The sequence below is a fragment of the Leptosomus discolor genome, chromosome 1, assembly GCF_034619465.1.
Source record: "Leptosomus discolor isolate bLepDis1 chromosome 1, bLepDis1.hap2, whole genome shotgun sequence".
In the NCBI taxonomy this organism is placed as follows: domain Eukaryota; kingdom Metazoa; phylum Chordata; class Aves; order Leptosomiformes; family Leptosomidae; genus Leptosomus; species Leptosomus discolor.
In genome coordinates this window covers 148,908,625-148,924,926 of record NC_141391.1, presented here as the reverse complement: position 1 = coordinate 148,924,926, position 16,302 = coordinate 148,908,625, and the positions used below count along the sequence as shown (strand labels likewise).

Below are 16,302 nucleotides of genomic sequence, written 5' to 3'. Positions count from 1 at the left end.
ATGTGAATTAGATAGATCATACATGTTTCTTGAGAGGTGATCAAGAAAAAGGAAAGGAGAATATTTTTAATTAAGACTTTGCAAGTAGATGTATAGTGGGTGCGAAAAATGGAGAGGGAATTCTGTAGAGATGTTCTAACACTTACATATTTGAAAAAGCTTTTGTTTCTCTTCCTACTGTTGGACATTTTTTCCAAATACTCTGGAATGAGCCCCCATACAATGTATAGAAAGAAAAAATGAAAAAAAAAAAAAAATCCTGCATCTTCCTGTTTTTTGTGTTTAACATTCTTTCTGACCCCTGAAATCTGGAAATGTTAAACACTGAATTTAAAAAGAACACATTGTTGCCTTAGCTGATAAATCTACAGATTTTCTTTGTATTTCCATATAATATGTAAAATCCTCTTAAATCCTGCTAACCTGCTTTCCTCAATGATTTCAGCAGCTGAAATTAGAACACCTGATGGTGCCAATAATCTATTTGCTGAATCTTGTCTTTTCTCTCTTCTCTGAATGAAATTCACCCCCTAGGAAGTAAATTGCTTGTGAATGAAATGGGATTTTTATGAATATATTTATGATTTCAAGCGATTTGACCCATTCTTACATAGCTGCAGGCCCATTTTCCACACTGAGTTGCTTTTGAAATTGTTTACTCTGAGTACCCAGTAATTGGTGTGATTAATCAAACGGTGTGACCGATTGCTTTAGTTGCATGTTGTTGCCTGATTGATTGGCTGGGGTTTTCATGAAGCAGAGGGAAGATGCTGAGTCCTCTCTTTAAGCAAAGCATCTCACTGCAAAGAGCTGAGGAAAAGTATAATGGGAAGGTGGCCAGGGCTGGCAGCACTGTCGCACCAGGCTAGGTTGGGGCTGCTTACCCCCACCTGCAGGAACCCCAGGCAGAAGGGCGGCAGCACAGATGCTGCTGTGCTGCAAATACAGACAGGGAGCAGGTAAAATACAGACAGGGAGCAGGTAAAGTAACAGGGCACTGCAGCCCAATGCGTGAAACCGTTCTTTTGTCTTAATTTGGATTTCATGCTGCTGTCCATCCATGGGTAATTTCTGCTGAGGAGAGATAACAAACCTGACTGCTGACCTCACAAGAGCTTTCTTTTTCTTTGGTTTTGAGGTGAAACTGACTCTGAGGTGCTTTTTGTTCATGGCCTTCTGATACTATAGAGCGTATGAGCTATATACTTCCCTCACCTGCAGAGCTGGGAGGACAGCTATTCTTATTCCTTTGGAAAATGCTTTGCCTGTGGTTGGGAAGTAGTACTCAGAAGCTAATATTATTATCTTTGCGTACGAAAGAGATATTTCTAATGCAAAAAGGCTGCTTATTGAGGCTGTTTGGGAAATGGGAGTGAAAAGGCACTGATTTAAGGCATGCACATTTATATTGGGATATGGTAACCCTATACCATGAAGGTGGAGAAAAAATTTTAGCATAGATGCCAGGGAAGAAAAGAAGGATGTTCTCTGTGCAAAATTGCAGCTCCTATTGTAAATTTCTGGGGAGAGAAATGTTTCCTGTAAGTATGACTCAGATTTCTGTGAATCAATAATGCCTCTGAGGGTCAGAGGAAGTCAGTATATTTTAGAGGTGAAAGGTATTAAAGTCTGGGGTTGAGCCAGAACCCAATCTTTCTTCTGGATGTTTTCCCTTTCACTTTTTTGGGGGGATAATGAACTTGGATGGTTCTGCAATGTAAAGTACAGTTGAATTACTGAGGATTGCCCCAAGAAAGATGTACCCATCTTAAGCAGGAAACATCATTTGTTTTTTTATTTTTTTTGCAGTGTCATATAGCTGGGGACAGCACTAAAGACAGTCAGAAATTCCCAACCTCCCTCTTTCTCCAATGTGAGCATGCCTTTGACCTGCTCAGATCACAGACAAAAATGGAGAAGTGAGCTGTGACTGGAAGGAAAAATGGGGCTACAATACAAAATAAGAACACTTAGAAACTGCTGCAAAATTTTAATCAACTATATCTGCTGAGACTTGAAGGAGAACTATAAGAGTGAAAGAGATGATTCCTGATAACAGGCAGGGTTGATCAAATATTTAATAGCTCACAAGAAAGGTAAATATATATGAATATTTTTCTGTATGTAAAACTCCATTTGCAGAACTTGCTTTTTCTCAGGCATGCTGTAGCATCCAGATACCCTAGGACAGACAAAAGTTAAATACACTGTTTAAATGTTAAAAAAATCTCATTGGCCTTTATGGGTATGTTTACTGCCTGCATTGAAACACCCTCCCCCAACCCCCAAAAAACCCAACCAATCAAACAAACAAAACCCACCCTAGTTCCACTCCATACATCATTTCAATGGACACTGCACAATGTTAAAATCTTTCATAGACTTATTTGTGAGGAAAAAAATCAATGCCAAAGACAGATTTCTGACTGTTTTTAAAGGGAAATGACCTTTCATGGTATAGTTCACTCTTTCTCTTGCATTGAAAGACTAATAAGCATCTGGAAGCTGGTCAGATTGTACATCTGAAGTGTGTCAATCATTCTTGTTATGAAAAGACAGATCTTTAAAAAACCTGTCAAATTGTTTGTTAGGGAGGCTGTGGAACACAGTTTTAAAAGTCACAGGGCCTGCATTTATCAAAAAGAAAGGTAAGATAAATTTGCACTTGAACGCGTAAGTGGCAACCCATGTACATTATTCTAGCCACCCTTTGCACTTGTTTTTGTTATTGTTTTATCCAGTGCTGTCGTTGAAATGAAAGGGCCTTAGGTGAGAATATATTTGAGAAGGATCCACACTTTTTTGTTTTTTCATAAAAACACTTGTCACTGAAAAATAGCTTTGTTTCAAACTTCGTCAACTAGGACTTCTTCTACTTACAGGTTTGGGTTTTTTGATAAACCTTATTTCATGCTATATTTATCCAGACTTGCTGAGGCCTGTAAAGCTTCATATAAATCTGGGCTTATACTGCAGCTAAGAATAAATGGTAATTTACAGCTTTTCCCCCTAGGCCAGGCAAACTTGGTAGATCTGACTGAGTGTTGCTTTGAGGTTTTCAGGGACAAGGGAAGAATTGACTGAAAAGCTGAAATTAAGTCCATGTAAGCTACAAGCAGGAACGTTTTTACAAACATTTGAAACCACAAAACATCTTGATTTTTATTTTTCTCTATTAATCTAGGACGATATATGGTAATTAATGCTGATTCTGTTAGGATGTTACGTTCATTGAATTGCTGATTACAAGCAACCACCATTATTTTAATTCATCAGGTCATTAAGTTAAAGGTAAGGCTCTAGTGTTGTCACTAGCACAATCTTCAAGTAGTTGATGGGCTACCTGAGAAGCTCTTGACAAAGTGTGCTTGATGTGGAGTCCTGTTTGTAGTGGTGCTCCTAAAATGCAAGGGGATTTTCTTTTAACAATTTTTGTCTTCTAGTGAGCTCTGTCTTATAATACCTTGAAATGTCTTTATCACGTTCCTGCATACTGTGCATCACTAAATAACTCTTCCCCAGATTTTACAGTAAATCTAGTGAGCACAGACAGGACTGGGGGAATTTCATCTGTATCATAACAGCCTGTTACGCACCTTGCTGTCAGGTCACTCTGCTCCAAATTCTCTGCTTCACCATAATTCTGCCAGCTGGATTTAGAGAGAACCCAAGTCCCTCAAACCTGCTCTAATACCACTATAGGCCAGAGTACATCACAGCCAAAGAAAAATTAGGATGCCTTCCAAGTATATGCTTAGAACAGATTCCTAGGAAAAAATGAGAAATTCTCATAACGTAACATGTTCTGGCCATATATCCATGCCATAATGCCACATATGACCTTTGATAAATTCTGGGAAAATATGGTAGGGATTCACAAGCATCAGTCTTATGTGAGCCACAGGAACTTGCTGGTGGAGTGAAGGACTCCCTGTTCAGTTAGCTTCTTTGGTTGCAGGAGCTATACAAATGCAAACATCAGAGCTTTGACTTATTCCATGCCATAGGACCTTCTTAGTAACTGGGAATATGTTTCAGCTTGTACTGTGCCAAGAAGGGGTTTTTCAGATTTCTGGAAGACAAAGAAGGGCGAGACAAAAAAAAAAAAAAAGTAGGTCAAATCACCAAAACCACAGTATCTGATTTAGAAAAAGCCGTGTTTGAGTCCAAAATGGGTACCCTATTAGAGCACATTCTTGCTGACTTTTGTTTTTTAGATTTTTCTCAAATGTTTGTCTGTTTTTCATCCAAATAAACAAAATTCCAGAATAATTTGTGAGGTATGCTGCTGAATACTTCCTTTCTTTCCCTCCCTGGAGTGATGTAGCGGGTTATAAGAGCCCTTAGGAAGCCTTTTGACTGTTGGTATACCTTTGGCCAGTGGATAGGGGCCTGAAGGACTTCTGGAGCTTCTGGAATACCCTTGTATCAGTATCTTTCCCTAACTGAACACTTGCAAACACTTACAAATTTCCCTGTTTCTTTTTCCATGAGTAAATGGAAGATATCTCATTGTCCCTTATTTTTAAAGTTTTGCTGGTATATTAATAGACTTCCTGGTTTTATTGTTTAGATACTGGAAACAAATAAGGTTGCCTTTGTTTTCATAGTTCCTTTTTTTTTTTTTTTCTTCTGGTCACTGCTTTTTATACCTGCTATTCAGAACAGAAGAAATTTCTTTTGCTTCTACTTCATGTCCTACCTTCTTGTATTCATAAGAAATGCTTTGTATGACTTTCCAGGTTTTACCCATTGAAAAAGCCTGGAGCCAACTTCTCCAGCACACCAATCTTTGCTTGTTAGCTTTGCTCACATTATACCTTCTTTCTCTATCCAGGCGTAGGCTTTTCTTGGCAGGAATTGTTCTACTGTCTGTGCCTAACACAATCCTGAATAGTTGCTATAAAACACCTTTTTTATTTTTTTCTTTTTATTATTTTTTTAAAAAAGGGACTCAATTATCATTCTCTGAAGGATTTGGTTCTATTGGCAGATTGGAATCTTCCAAAGCACCGGCACTTTTTGAAAAGGCTGTGTATCACTAGACTCCCCTAGTTGAAAAAGGATGCAGTTCTTGCACTCTTGGCTGCATTTTTTTTTTTTTTTTTTTTTTTTTGCTGCAACAGCCAGACCAGAATGTTTTAATATCTTAGCTCCTTACTGAAGGTTTAATTCCAGAAATGCTTCTTACTTCTTTCAGCTATTGTTCACTTTAACTCTTTGATTCAGGTAGTGTTGTTTGGAGGCTAAAATGCTACTAGAATTTTGTATTTGGGTTTTTTTTTTTGCTTTTTAGGTATCTTTAGTCTTAAGTCTTTTTTATGCCATCATCATTTAAATGTCTAAATATTGTAAATGAGTAAAATATTGGAGAAGAAAGACTGCATAAAGTGCAAGCTTAATGTCAAAAATCATTGGCTATTACAATTTAATTTACTTAGTAAACAAGATCCTAAGCTAAAATTCAATCCACAGCTCTCAAGTACTGATGACAATCTTAATTTCCTAAAGAAATTCACTGCTCTGTCTTTCAGATAACCTCTCTCTTCATCCTAAACCTGTGTTCTGAAGGAAATTAACCCCTTGCATACCAATTTCAGAAAATGCTCCAAACACCAACAGAATGATGGGTACCCAAGAGAGGCCTGTGTCCTTCACTGGTTGCATTGAGTAGGCCTCTTGTGTCCCCAGCCTCTCATAAATGAAGATATGAATAATATTTGCCTTCTTGAGCACTAAATTTGGGCTTTGTGCCAGTATCTACACAGGACCTGAATTTCTCCTTCATTTTCTGGATTAATCCCCATCAAGTGTGGCAAATCACTGCTCAAGGGCCCATTTCAGCACAAAATAAGCACATCCCTCTCTGGCTTTGGCCACTTTGAAATCAAGCTTTTGTTAACTGAAGGCCCAAATTATATGAAAATCAAAAATATGCCACACATGAACCAGGCAGGGCTCTGAAATTCAGATTCATTATTGTCTAGTTTAATAACGCTGTCAGAAAACAACTTCATAATTGATCATTTTAAAGGGCATTTCCACAAGTCTCTAATAGAGCTCTTCTTGCCTAAATGACTTAGCGATTTTGAAAACAAACCCTAAATCTGCTTTCAGCCACTATTTTAGTTTTTTAAGGAAAAGTGAGGTGGTGGCACATTACTATAAGCAGCAGAACCACACCTAAACCCAAAGTTGCTCTGGATTTAATGTCTCAGACACAGCCTTATTACACTTACAACACTATTTTGTTCAGATATATATTGGTTTGAGCTCTGATAGCTGCATGATGGATGCACCCTAATATATACTTGTGTGACTGTGGTCGGTGACAAACCAGATTCCAACGTAGTCTTCTCATTTTGGAAAGACTGTTTTCATTGTAGTGGTTGAATGGGGGCAATGTACAGGTGGTTTTGGTTTTGGTTCCCTCTCCCTCCTTTTTTCCCGGGGACATCATCTTAATCAAGACTCTTGCAAAGATGAATAGCTTGCCTGTCCTTAAGTTTGTAGATGGCCCAAATCAACTTGCAGGATTGCTGGGTGGGATGTGGGGGTAGAAGACAAGTGGATGCGACCTCAGGTTTCTCCATGTGCCCCTCTAATCACTGGGCCTGAGCATCTCATAGGCCAGGATGAGTCCTTCTCCACCCCTTGCAGGGTTAGACCTTATCCCTTGAACCCCTGAAGATTTGTCCACGCGCTTTATTCTGCCTTCTGAGAACAGCCGTAAAGAAGTCTGCATTGTTTCCAAACACTGTGTCTGCTGCTGGTACCTGGGTACCGGCCACTGCTCCTGGAGAAAATTACATTGGGGAGGGACTGTCGTGCGTGCTGGGGAGTGGTGGTGGGGATGCAGTTTTGCCCGCCGCCTTGTTGTTCCTGCTCGCGGAGAGGAGATGCTGTCGGGAGGGGGAGAGGCGGGAGAGCGGGGTAGGGCAGGGCCGGGTGGGGGGAGCGGGGGCGGCGGCTGCCGGCTCCCAGCTATCCGCCGGGGGCTGGGGCCGCTCCCGCCGAGGAGACGGCGCTCCCGGGGGCGGCGGGCGGCTCTCCCCACCCCTTCCCGTGCAGCCGGCGGCGCGGTCGCCCAAACTCCTGCGAAGGGAGACACCCCCCGCCGCCGCCTCCCCTTCCTTCTCCTCCTCCTTCTCCTCCTCCTCCTCCCCGTCGCAAACCCCAAATAAAAGGGGCGGGGGGCGGCAGGATGAGCCGCTCGGCGGGGAGGTCGGCTCTGCCGCCGGCCGCCTGATGCTGCCGCAATTCGCCATTGCCGGGCACGGCTTGGAGCCGGGCGGAGGGAGGCGAGGGGCAGCACCAGCGGGGGGCCAGGGGGCAGAAGAGCAGCAGCCCCCGCCGCCCGGCCGCCCCCGCGGGCCGCGGCCGCCACCCCCCCCGATGCCCGGCCGACGCCGGCGGGGGGCCCCGGGGGCCCGCTCCTGCCTCTTCTGGCTCTTTGTGTTGCTGAAGGTAAGTGCCGAGGAAGGGGAGGGGTGCGGGTCGTGTCCCCCCGCCGTGGGCGCCGAGCCCCCCTCGGCGCCGCCTTTGTGCGCCTTCCCGGCGGGACCGCGGCGCCCGGGCAGGGCCAGGCGGCGGTGCCCGCTCCGCTTCTCCCGCGGGGCGGCGGCGGCTCAGCCCCGGCTGTCCCCGCTTTGTGCTCCCGCGGGCCGCCGCGCAGGGTCTGCGTGGGGATTTGAGGCGGGCGGAGGCGGCCGTGCGCCATCCGACGGGCGGGCAGCCCGCTCCGCCGTGCCCCGGGGCGGGGTGCGACCCCCTCTCCCGTATCCCCACCGAAAGTGCCAGCAGCCCCGGGGAGCGGCGGCGGCGCTTCCTCCCATCTGAAGTTACGGGGATCTCAGGCGGGGGTGCCGAGAGAGGGGCAGTGGGGCGCTGGGGGTGGGTATGGCCCAGCAGGGCCGGGTCGCGGCGGGGGCCCCGCGCTGTCCTTCAGCACCGCCCGGCCCGGCCCGGTCCCCGCCCGGCCGCGGCACTGGCTCCGGGGGTCACACCCCGCCGCGACGGGTCCCCCTGTTAAATGTTTCTTATCTTTCATGCATTCCCCCCCCCCCCCTCCCCCGCCAAGAGAACCGTTATGAAAATGGAGCTGACAAAGGGGCGAGGGGGGGTCGGGTGGGGTGTATCGTGTCGGTTTTGCCGCGGCAGAATTTAACATTGCTTTCCGAGCAGCACCGTGCTGTGTTCAGGCTCAGCCTATCTTCTTGGCAGATTAATTTTTCAAAGTTCTGCTTAATACTGCAAGCTTGGTTTCACATGACATTTTTTATCTTTACGCTTTTGCTCCTTTAATGGTTTCTCAAGCGTATTTAATATGCTTCGTGTAACTTCTAAGAGAAAATCTATGTACTGTCTAGGCGAATACCGCTGACTAGAAATGTCATTGCCCTAAAGTACAGTGTTCAGCACTACTAAAAACTTTGTTGTATATTTGTCAGTCACTGTTAAGGAGAGCTCCATAACTAAGGACCTGACCTCTCAGATTCTTATAAGTGTAAATTTTCTATGGAAATCAGCAGGACTCCCTGTGTGAATTAGAGTTTGCAGGATCATGTCCTAGAACAGCAGTGGTGTCACTTCTAAAATTGACATTGCATTGACAGAACTATTTAAAGGGAAGCTTTCACAGCATCTGTTCGCATATAGTAGTCAACTGTCAGCTGTCTCATTTTCATAACTGCTGAAACATACATTTATGCAAGATAAAATGCTAATATACAGACAAAATTTTGTTCCTTGGAATCTGGTGATTTATTTTTTCATTTATTTTTAAGAAAGTAAACTGTGGATGTTATGGCCCAGCAGTTTGTTCCCTAATATAGAAGTGCACACAGTTTTAAGTAGCTGTTTTATCTCACAATCACAGTTCATATTACTTTGAATCCTGGCTTTTTTAAAGAATCAAGGTGATTTGGTGGTGGGTTTTTTTTTTGTTCATTTGTTTTTGGTTTTGTTTGTTTGTTTTTTGTTTTTTGGTTTTTTTTACTAGCACTACTGTGACAAAAATTACTGTGGTAAAAGCAAGACAGGGAATAGGTAGTTTAATTTTGTAAAATACTATACTTGTAAAATAAATCATAAATCTCAAGAAATTTAGTAAGGTTTGAAGGTAGCCAAGGCCTCGAGTCTTTGTTCTGTTGGAAAGTAACAGTCACTTCTGAGCCAGATAAAACTCAGACAAACCCAGGACTAGAATGACAAAGAAAGCTGATGAGCATTAGCAGAATTCTGTAGTGTACAAGAAGGTAAAGCTGTAGCTCAAGATAGAGGTGCATTGGTAACACTGTGTGTGACTCGATTATGACTTTGGTTGGATAGCATGTCTACTGTAATTAGTTATCTTGTACGTTATTATTAGACACTACAATAAGGAGAACTGAGGCTTCAGAGGATGCTCAAAGTAAATGTGGTTACAGGAAAGAAGTTGGGGAAGCAAGAGCAGTGCTTGTTTCAGGTCACTGCAATAGGACCGTTTTCCTAAGCCTGAAATTCACTGAGTTTTCTTTAATGTCTGCATATTTTTTGCAGTGACAAATAATTTAAAACAACTAATTTCAAAGCAAGGTGTTTCTTGCTGTTTAGTTCTGCCAACTTTTTTGAAGCAAGACCTAAAATTATCCAGCCTCAAGACAGTAAATTGATGTTTTACCTGGAAGTTAATCTCATTGAGAAAGCAACAGCATTGAACTGATGAATCTTCAGACAGGCAAAACTGATGTCTGCGTGCTTGCTGTTTCAGCGTTAGCAGCCCAAATGTCACTTGCTAAGCTGTAACTGCTTGATGTGGCCTCGACGCCCATCTGGTGATTTGTAAAATCATCAGCAGACTTTGCACAATGATAAAACTGCTCAAAGCACATTTGCTCTTCTCTTCCAATTGTCGTATTTCCTGGCATAAAGTAATAGTACCGACTTGTTCCAACTCCTGACAGGGATATTACCTACTGCTTGTGCTATGCCTCATATTGTTGCCCATAGGCTAGTAATATTTAGTTCCTTCTTTCACAGTGCAATGTGAATACTTTCTGTGCTCCAGGATAATGCCATAATCTTTTCTGGAAATACAGCAATGTGATCTCGAACCTTTATCATTCTCTTTCTTCGATGGTTTTCTTATATGATGGCCAGTTTAGAAACTAGCAGAAGAAAGGCATTGTGTGCAAGCTCAGATATTAATATGGATTTACGGTATTTGGGAGAGGAACTGAGCTGTGTCTTGCTTCAGAGAAAAGCCTCCGACCATTCTGCTGTTAGAAATCTCTTAATATATTGCCATTTTGCAATGGGTCTGCATTCTCTGGTGTTTCAGTCTGAGTGGCTGGAAGGCATAGTCCTTAGTGGCTTGCTTTGTAATTGTCTCATTTTGGTGCAGCAAAGGCATGGCTGATCACAACTGAAAGGAAAAGCTGTACTTCAGCCAAATCAAGAACAATAAAAAAGTAGACACATCCCAGTGACTAATGTTATCTTCCCCATCTTTTCTAACTGCAATCCAACAACCTTCCCTTAGTCGTGTCTACACTGAGCTTTGACCAGTTGAAGTTCTGCTCTGTATTACGTGACTGATATGTCAGATGTCCCATGCTGTTAGTAGCTTGCACCTGGGTGATTTTATGTTTCCTTGCTGCATCATTTGTGTGGGACAAGGTAGAGCTTAAGTAGAGGACAAAAGCATCTTAAACATGCCAGACCTGATGCTGGGACATCATTTTCAATCTGTTACACTTCCAAGAGCGTCTGACCAATGCTCTCAGTAGGAAGAAGATGAGAATACTGGTTGACACAGTAGTTCCAAGTACAGACTAAATAGGAGGGATGACACTCTTCAGGAAAATTGTCTACAAATAAAAAGTGCATCTCTTATTTCCAGGAGACTGAGGTCTTTGTGTATCAGTCTTATATATGCTCTTCAGGCTCTGCATATAAAGCAGCAACTCCCCCTTTCGCTTAGCAAGGACAACTTTTTATGTCTAGCAGGGTAGAATTTTGTCTGCTGCTATACCAGTTTATGGATTTTGGTGTCATACTGAAGCCTAAATTCAGGTTTACCTGACCAAAGCATTCAAAGAGATTTAGATTCTGTAAGACTTTACTCAGCACAACCTTACCCAACAAAGGAAATGTGTTTCTTTCTATTGGTGTAATTTTTAAGAATACCTGCATCTAATGTTAATAATCTGAAGAAAAAGCCATACCATCAGGACACTGCCTCTTTGTGGGAGAAACCTTTCTAAGAGAAAGGCTGATTTCACAGCTGGGACCTCCAGTGCTTCACCACTATTTCCTCCTGGCTGGAGAAAAAAAAAATAAAAAGGACACAATGTCAATTTTGGTACATAGTCCTTTTAGCATTTCTTTTCTCTCTAAGAGATGCTGGCTAAAGCTTTTATTGAGAAAACAAGTAAGTTTGGGGGTTTCCTCATGACCATGTCCTACTAGTATCAAAATAAAACCCCGCTATCTTACCAGTTCATTTTTGTTTGCAAAACTAATATACGATTTCCTCATGATGGAACAGACTCAGAGGAGCTACTGAGGTAAAACAGTCTGAACTTTTCTGCTTACCACTGGTCCGAGAATATCCAGGCTGTATGGGAGAGAAAAGCATCCTCCTAGCAAAAGCACACACTTTTCTTATTTAAAAAGTTTGTTATGAATGTTCAACCTCAGCCCAAAACTTCTACCAGTCATGTTCTCTCCCATTTCATTATTTTCATGGATTATTTCTAGACCAGGGTGATTCTAGAAGGCAAAGCTAATGAAGAGGATGCTTGGATGTCAACTCATGTTTACGAAACTGTAGTAGGCACTTGCAAAACCCTCTCTGCCAGTGGAACAAGAATCTGCTATTACACTTTGGCAAATTTCTGATTTCATTGTGGTGAAATGATAGTGGACCATTGAAAAAAAGATCTTTTTCCCTTGCAGGAGTTATGAGCCCCAGACTCAAATTGCACGAGGTCAATAAGGCAATTTCTAGGTTGTATCACCTCAGTCAGAAGCAGCACTCAAGGGTGATCACTCATTCGGATTAATGTAGGGACCGTGCTGAATAAAGACTTACCTGTGGTGATCCTGTGGCAGTTCATTAAAGGGCTCACAGACGGTGTGCTGACTGAACTTGAGAAGCCCACTAATCTCTGCATTTCTGATGTCACCACACAGAGCAATCCAGGCAGATCATGAAATGACCTTACAGAGCTTCAGATGAATGTTAAATTGAACAAAGTCTTGTGTAAATCCATCTTGAGACTTAATTTACTAGACAGTCTCAGTTCTGGAGAAGAGCGGGTTTTTTTACGTAGGCGTATGGGTCAGGACAATAAATGTCAAAAAACAAAGCTTTGAAAACAGGTCTTTTTGTCGAACAACTGAAAAGGCTTGTAATTAACTTTGGTTTTAAGTCTTCTTTAAAATTATTTGCCTTTTCCATTGGAGAAGTATGTATCATTTTTGTCATCCTGAGCACTCTTATCTTCTAGTAAATTGGTGACTACATTTTCATTACTCAAGATTTCAGAGATTCTATTCTTGTAGCAAAATGTAATTAGTTGTAAAGAAAAAAAACCCACTTTGATAAACATTAAAAATGTTTAAAAATTAAAATCTTTACACCTAGGGGTCTACTAAGAAAATGAAGAGAATGGCTTATTAAATAAGTTCTGCTCACAAAAGCTATTATCATTTCTTTTTTTAAATTAAGCTTCTGTCAATATATAGTTGAAAAGAGGAAAATCTTTATGAAAGAAATGTGGCAACACATACTAGCTGCCACATGTGCAATGTGTAACAGGTGAATAGAGAGTGGGAGATACTTGAAACAGAAAGGTTACCTTGCTTTTCATAGCACTGCATAATCTTGAATGAATACAGCCAGAGAAAGGAACAACTTCTAAGGAAGAAGTCTGCTGGCTTTACAGTAAGCCAAACATGATGCATTTCATTTCTGGAACTCCTTCATTCTTATGCTAGGAAATTACAGTGGCTTTTAAATGGAGGAGTTCCAGAAATGAAATGATATGCATCATGTCTGGCTCACCGTAAAGACAGCACATTGTACCAGAGCAACAGTAGTATGTGCTGTACTCAAATTACTATGGTTGTCTTTGCATTTTCTCTTCTGTTATATGCATGTATTTAGAGAAGAAATGCATCAGAGTAAGCATCAGTGATGGGAAAGTTGGTGACATAGCTCATAGTAACAGGGAAGAGAGCTCTCAGGAGATACGTTTTTTAAGGGAATTAATACACTCAGCTTTCAATATGCTGGTCTTGAGGTGGCAGCATGGGTAGGAGAATATGTGGGATAGGCGCTGTGAGTGGGTAGAAAACATAAGGTTGGGGATGGAAATATTTGAGTGGTACATTTAAGCACAGGAATTGAGCACAGCAGAGGAGCAGAATGGAGATAACAGAAGTCAACAACTCTGTGCTATTCTGTGTCAGCCAGAGATTTAACACAAGGTAGCTGTTTGGTAGATATAAACTTCTTGGAAGATGAAAATCCTAAATTCTTTTTTAAGTGCTTTGGGAAAAACAGATAATGTTGCCTGTCAGTCTAACAGCTGTGATTTTGAGACGATTTGGCCTCAGTGGTCCTTAGGAGGTTGAGACATGGTCTTCTAGTTGTGTCAGAAGGATTTGAACAATTGTAACTCATTCATGTGCTATAAACCTGTAGGTCCCCAATTTAGTTACCTTGACTTCCCACTACATAACACAAAGGCCAAATCTTTGGGATAAGAGAGGTAGGACCCAGTCTTTAAGTTGTCAGTCAGATCAGAAACTCCTTCAATTTTAGGAGTTTTCAATTATTTCATCTTGGGGTAGATAAATCCCTAGGATCAACCAAGAAAGGGCTGTTCTTCAAGACTGAGAGGAGTCCCCAGAGCAGACCACAGACTGTCCCAATTGCCTTGTTACCTTTGTGTAATCTGCTGTTTGGCATGTGTCTGTTATCTGCACCACAGCTTTTCAGGTTCATTTCCTCATTGTTCGTATGGAAGCCATTTTAACATGGAGAATCTTTACTCCTCATTGACCTATCAAACGAGAAGGAAGGATCTAGTTCTAATTCCACTTAAAAACAGCAAAGAAATTTTAAACTCAAGTTAGAAAAAAACCCAACTAAACAAAAAAACCCCAACACCCTATTAAAATGTGCTGAAGAACAATAGAGAGAATTGGTGGAAAAAAATTTCACAGAAAGAATGCTAATTAGTGTTTTCCCAAAGTACTACAAGGCAGATTTAAGAAAAAAAAATGAACATTTGCCAACAGCAATGAAATTAATTTATTTATTATTTGCTTAGCACTGCTGCGCCTAGCTTTGTTCTGTATGCAAAATATCTGCAGACTCTGCCTGAAGTCTGAAAGATAGACACATCAAAATAAGGATGCTCTAGATAACTGAGAAATGATTATCATACATGCCAGTTGCTGGTATTCTCTGAGGGGCGGTATACCTTCCAAACAGAAATAAGTCACAGTTGCTTCCCCGAGGAGCTGAGCTTTTTTTGTTGCTGTTTACTGCTTTTGTTTTCATTCGGTATTGATTTCTACAGGATGTTGCTCATCAGACCTTCTGGACATTTACATCAATTTAAAACATCAAAAAATAATTAATAATCAATGTGACTTTAATCCTTCAAAGAGAACCCATTAACCTACAAAAAATGCTCTAGCTCACAATAGTTCCATGAAAGCAACTGCAAGCAGGGCAAGAGATGAAAGAGAGAAACATCACTCAGATTATTTTTTTTTTTAAAGAGAACTTTTATTCAAAACAGAGAACATAGCTAATATTTTATTGCAGTGTACGTACTGTAAATTAGGAGGATTGGGGGTTTTTTAATATTTTTCTTCCTCTAACTTGTCTACCCCTGCCTAATCTTGCACTGATATTATCCTGAGTCATCAGTGTCTGCTTCTGAGGAAAAGATTATGATGTCACAAAATCAATATCAGCAGATCCTATACTGTAATCCCTTTTCAGGGGAGTCCATTAAATCAATGTCTCTCCTTCTGTGAGTAATGACTGTAGAATCAAGCCCTCCAATTTTGCTGTGTGAAGGAATAAGCAGATGGGATGGGATTTTAGATAATTAAGTAGCAGTTATTAAATACAACAAGAAAAATTATGACATTTTCTGAAAGATAAATGAATACATAGTGAATATTTAAGTGTATTTCAAAGTGATCTCTGGTATAAAATTCCTTCTTGGTGGGTTACAAAATAATGTGTTAAACAAAAAAATACCTTTTTTATTTTTAGGTCTTTTTTGAGAACTAACTCGGGACTCCATAGGCTCTAAAGCCCTGTCAGGTTTCCTCAGCAGCACTGTGGGAAAGCACGCAAACTACAGAATGGTGGCACCATCTGATGACACCAGCATCTAACTGAAATGGAGGCACCCCATGAATATGGATAATAATTTTGTGGTCTCACCTGTTGTTTATGTGCAAGACTGACCTCTGTTAGCTGGAACCAGAACTGCCAGGTTGCCTCTAATTCTTAGGATGCTGGGAGCTATCAGATTGTCTACTGTGCTTCTGGGAATGGGTCCAAAGTCCAAACGAAGTCAATAGGAGTCTTCTGTTGCTTTAAATGGGCTTTGGATCAAGCTGCAGCAGGAAGACCTGTGCTGTCAGCCAGGTGATGCTGTGAAGTTTGATGTGCAGCATAGAGCTAACCATGATGTGCTGGTGACCTCGGGCTCGCTGCGGTGTTGGTTGCGCATACTGGAGGCCACAGGATGGTTTTGATTTTTGGAATCTGAGAGTCTGATAGCTTAAAAAAACCTCCCCAGCAGATAAATCTTGAGTAACCTTCTTGCTTGGCGAGCAGCTGTATTGGCAAGAATTGGGGGGTTGTAATCTGTTGCTGGAGCCGGTGTAATAGGGGCACACTTGAATGCTGCTTCTCTTACAAGAGGAGCTTCTTTGCAGGAAACTTAAGTTACGTAACTAGTGCTAGGCAAAAAATAGGGTGGGTTTCTCTTCCTCTGCATATTTTAGGGATTTCAGATTTATGTACGTTTCAACCTATAGCTACTTTTGCTGGCATTGCAGCATGAACACAGATACCTGGATGGATAGAAACCAAATTCTGCATCAATACCACATGCACTTATATATGGATCTGAAGAGTACAGCTGGTCCCTGCTTCTTTAATAGGCTAGCTGAGTCAAAATTGATACCAAACCCCAACAACCATCTGTGGCCTTTGAATTTCAGAACATAAACTCTTATCCTGCTTTGCTCAGGTGTGATCTAAACACAGATGTTATT

General features: G+C 41.7%; 1 protein-coding gene across 2 annotated transcripts in view; it reads left to right on the top strand.

The window, feature by feature from the left end:
- Positions 1 to 7,071: 7,071 nt before the first annotated feature.
- PTPRO (protein tyrosine phosphatase receptor type O) overlaps positions 7,072 to 16,302 on the top strand; it is a 152,985-nt gene continuing 143,754 nt past the window's right edge. The window contains exon 1 of one of the 2 annotated variants that reach the window (XM_086467021.1): positions 7,072 to 7,467. In XM_086467021.1, coding sequence (XP_086323147.1) covers positions 7,249 to 7,467 — 219 coding nt within the window. In that variant the 5' untranslated portion in view covers positions 7,072 to 7,248. The remainder of the gene's footprint in view (positions 7,468 to 16,302) is intronic. The other variant, XM_086467012.1, reaches the window with a different exon arrangement.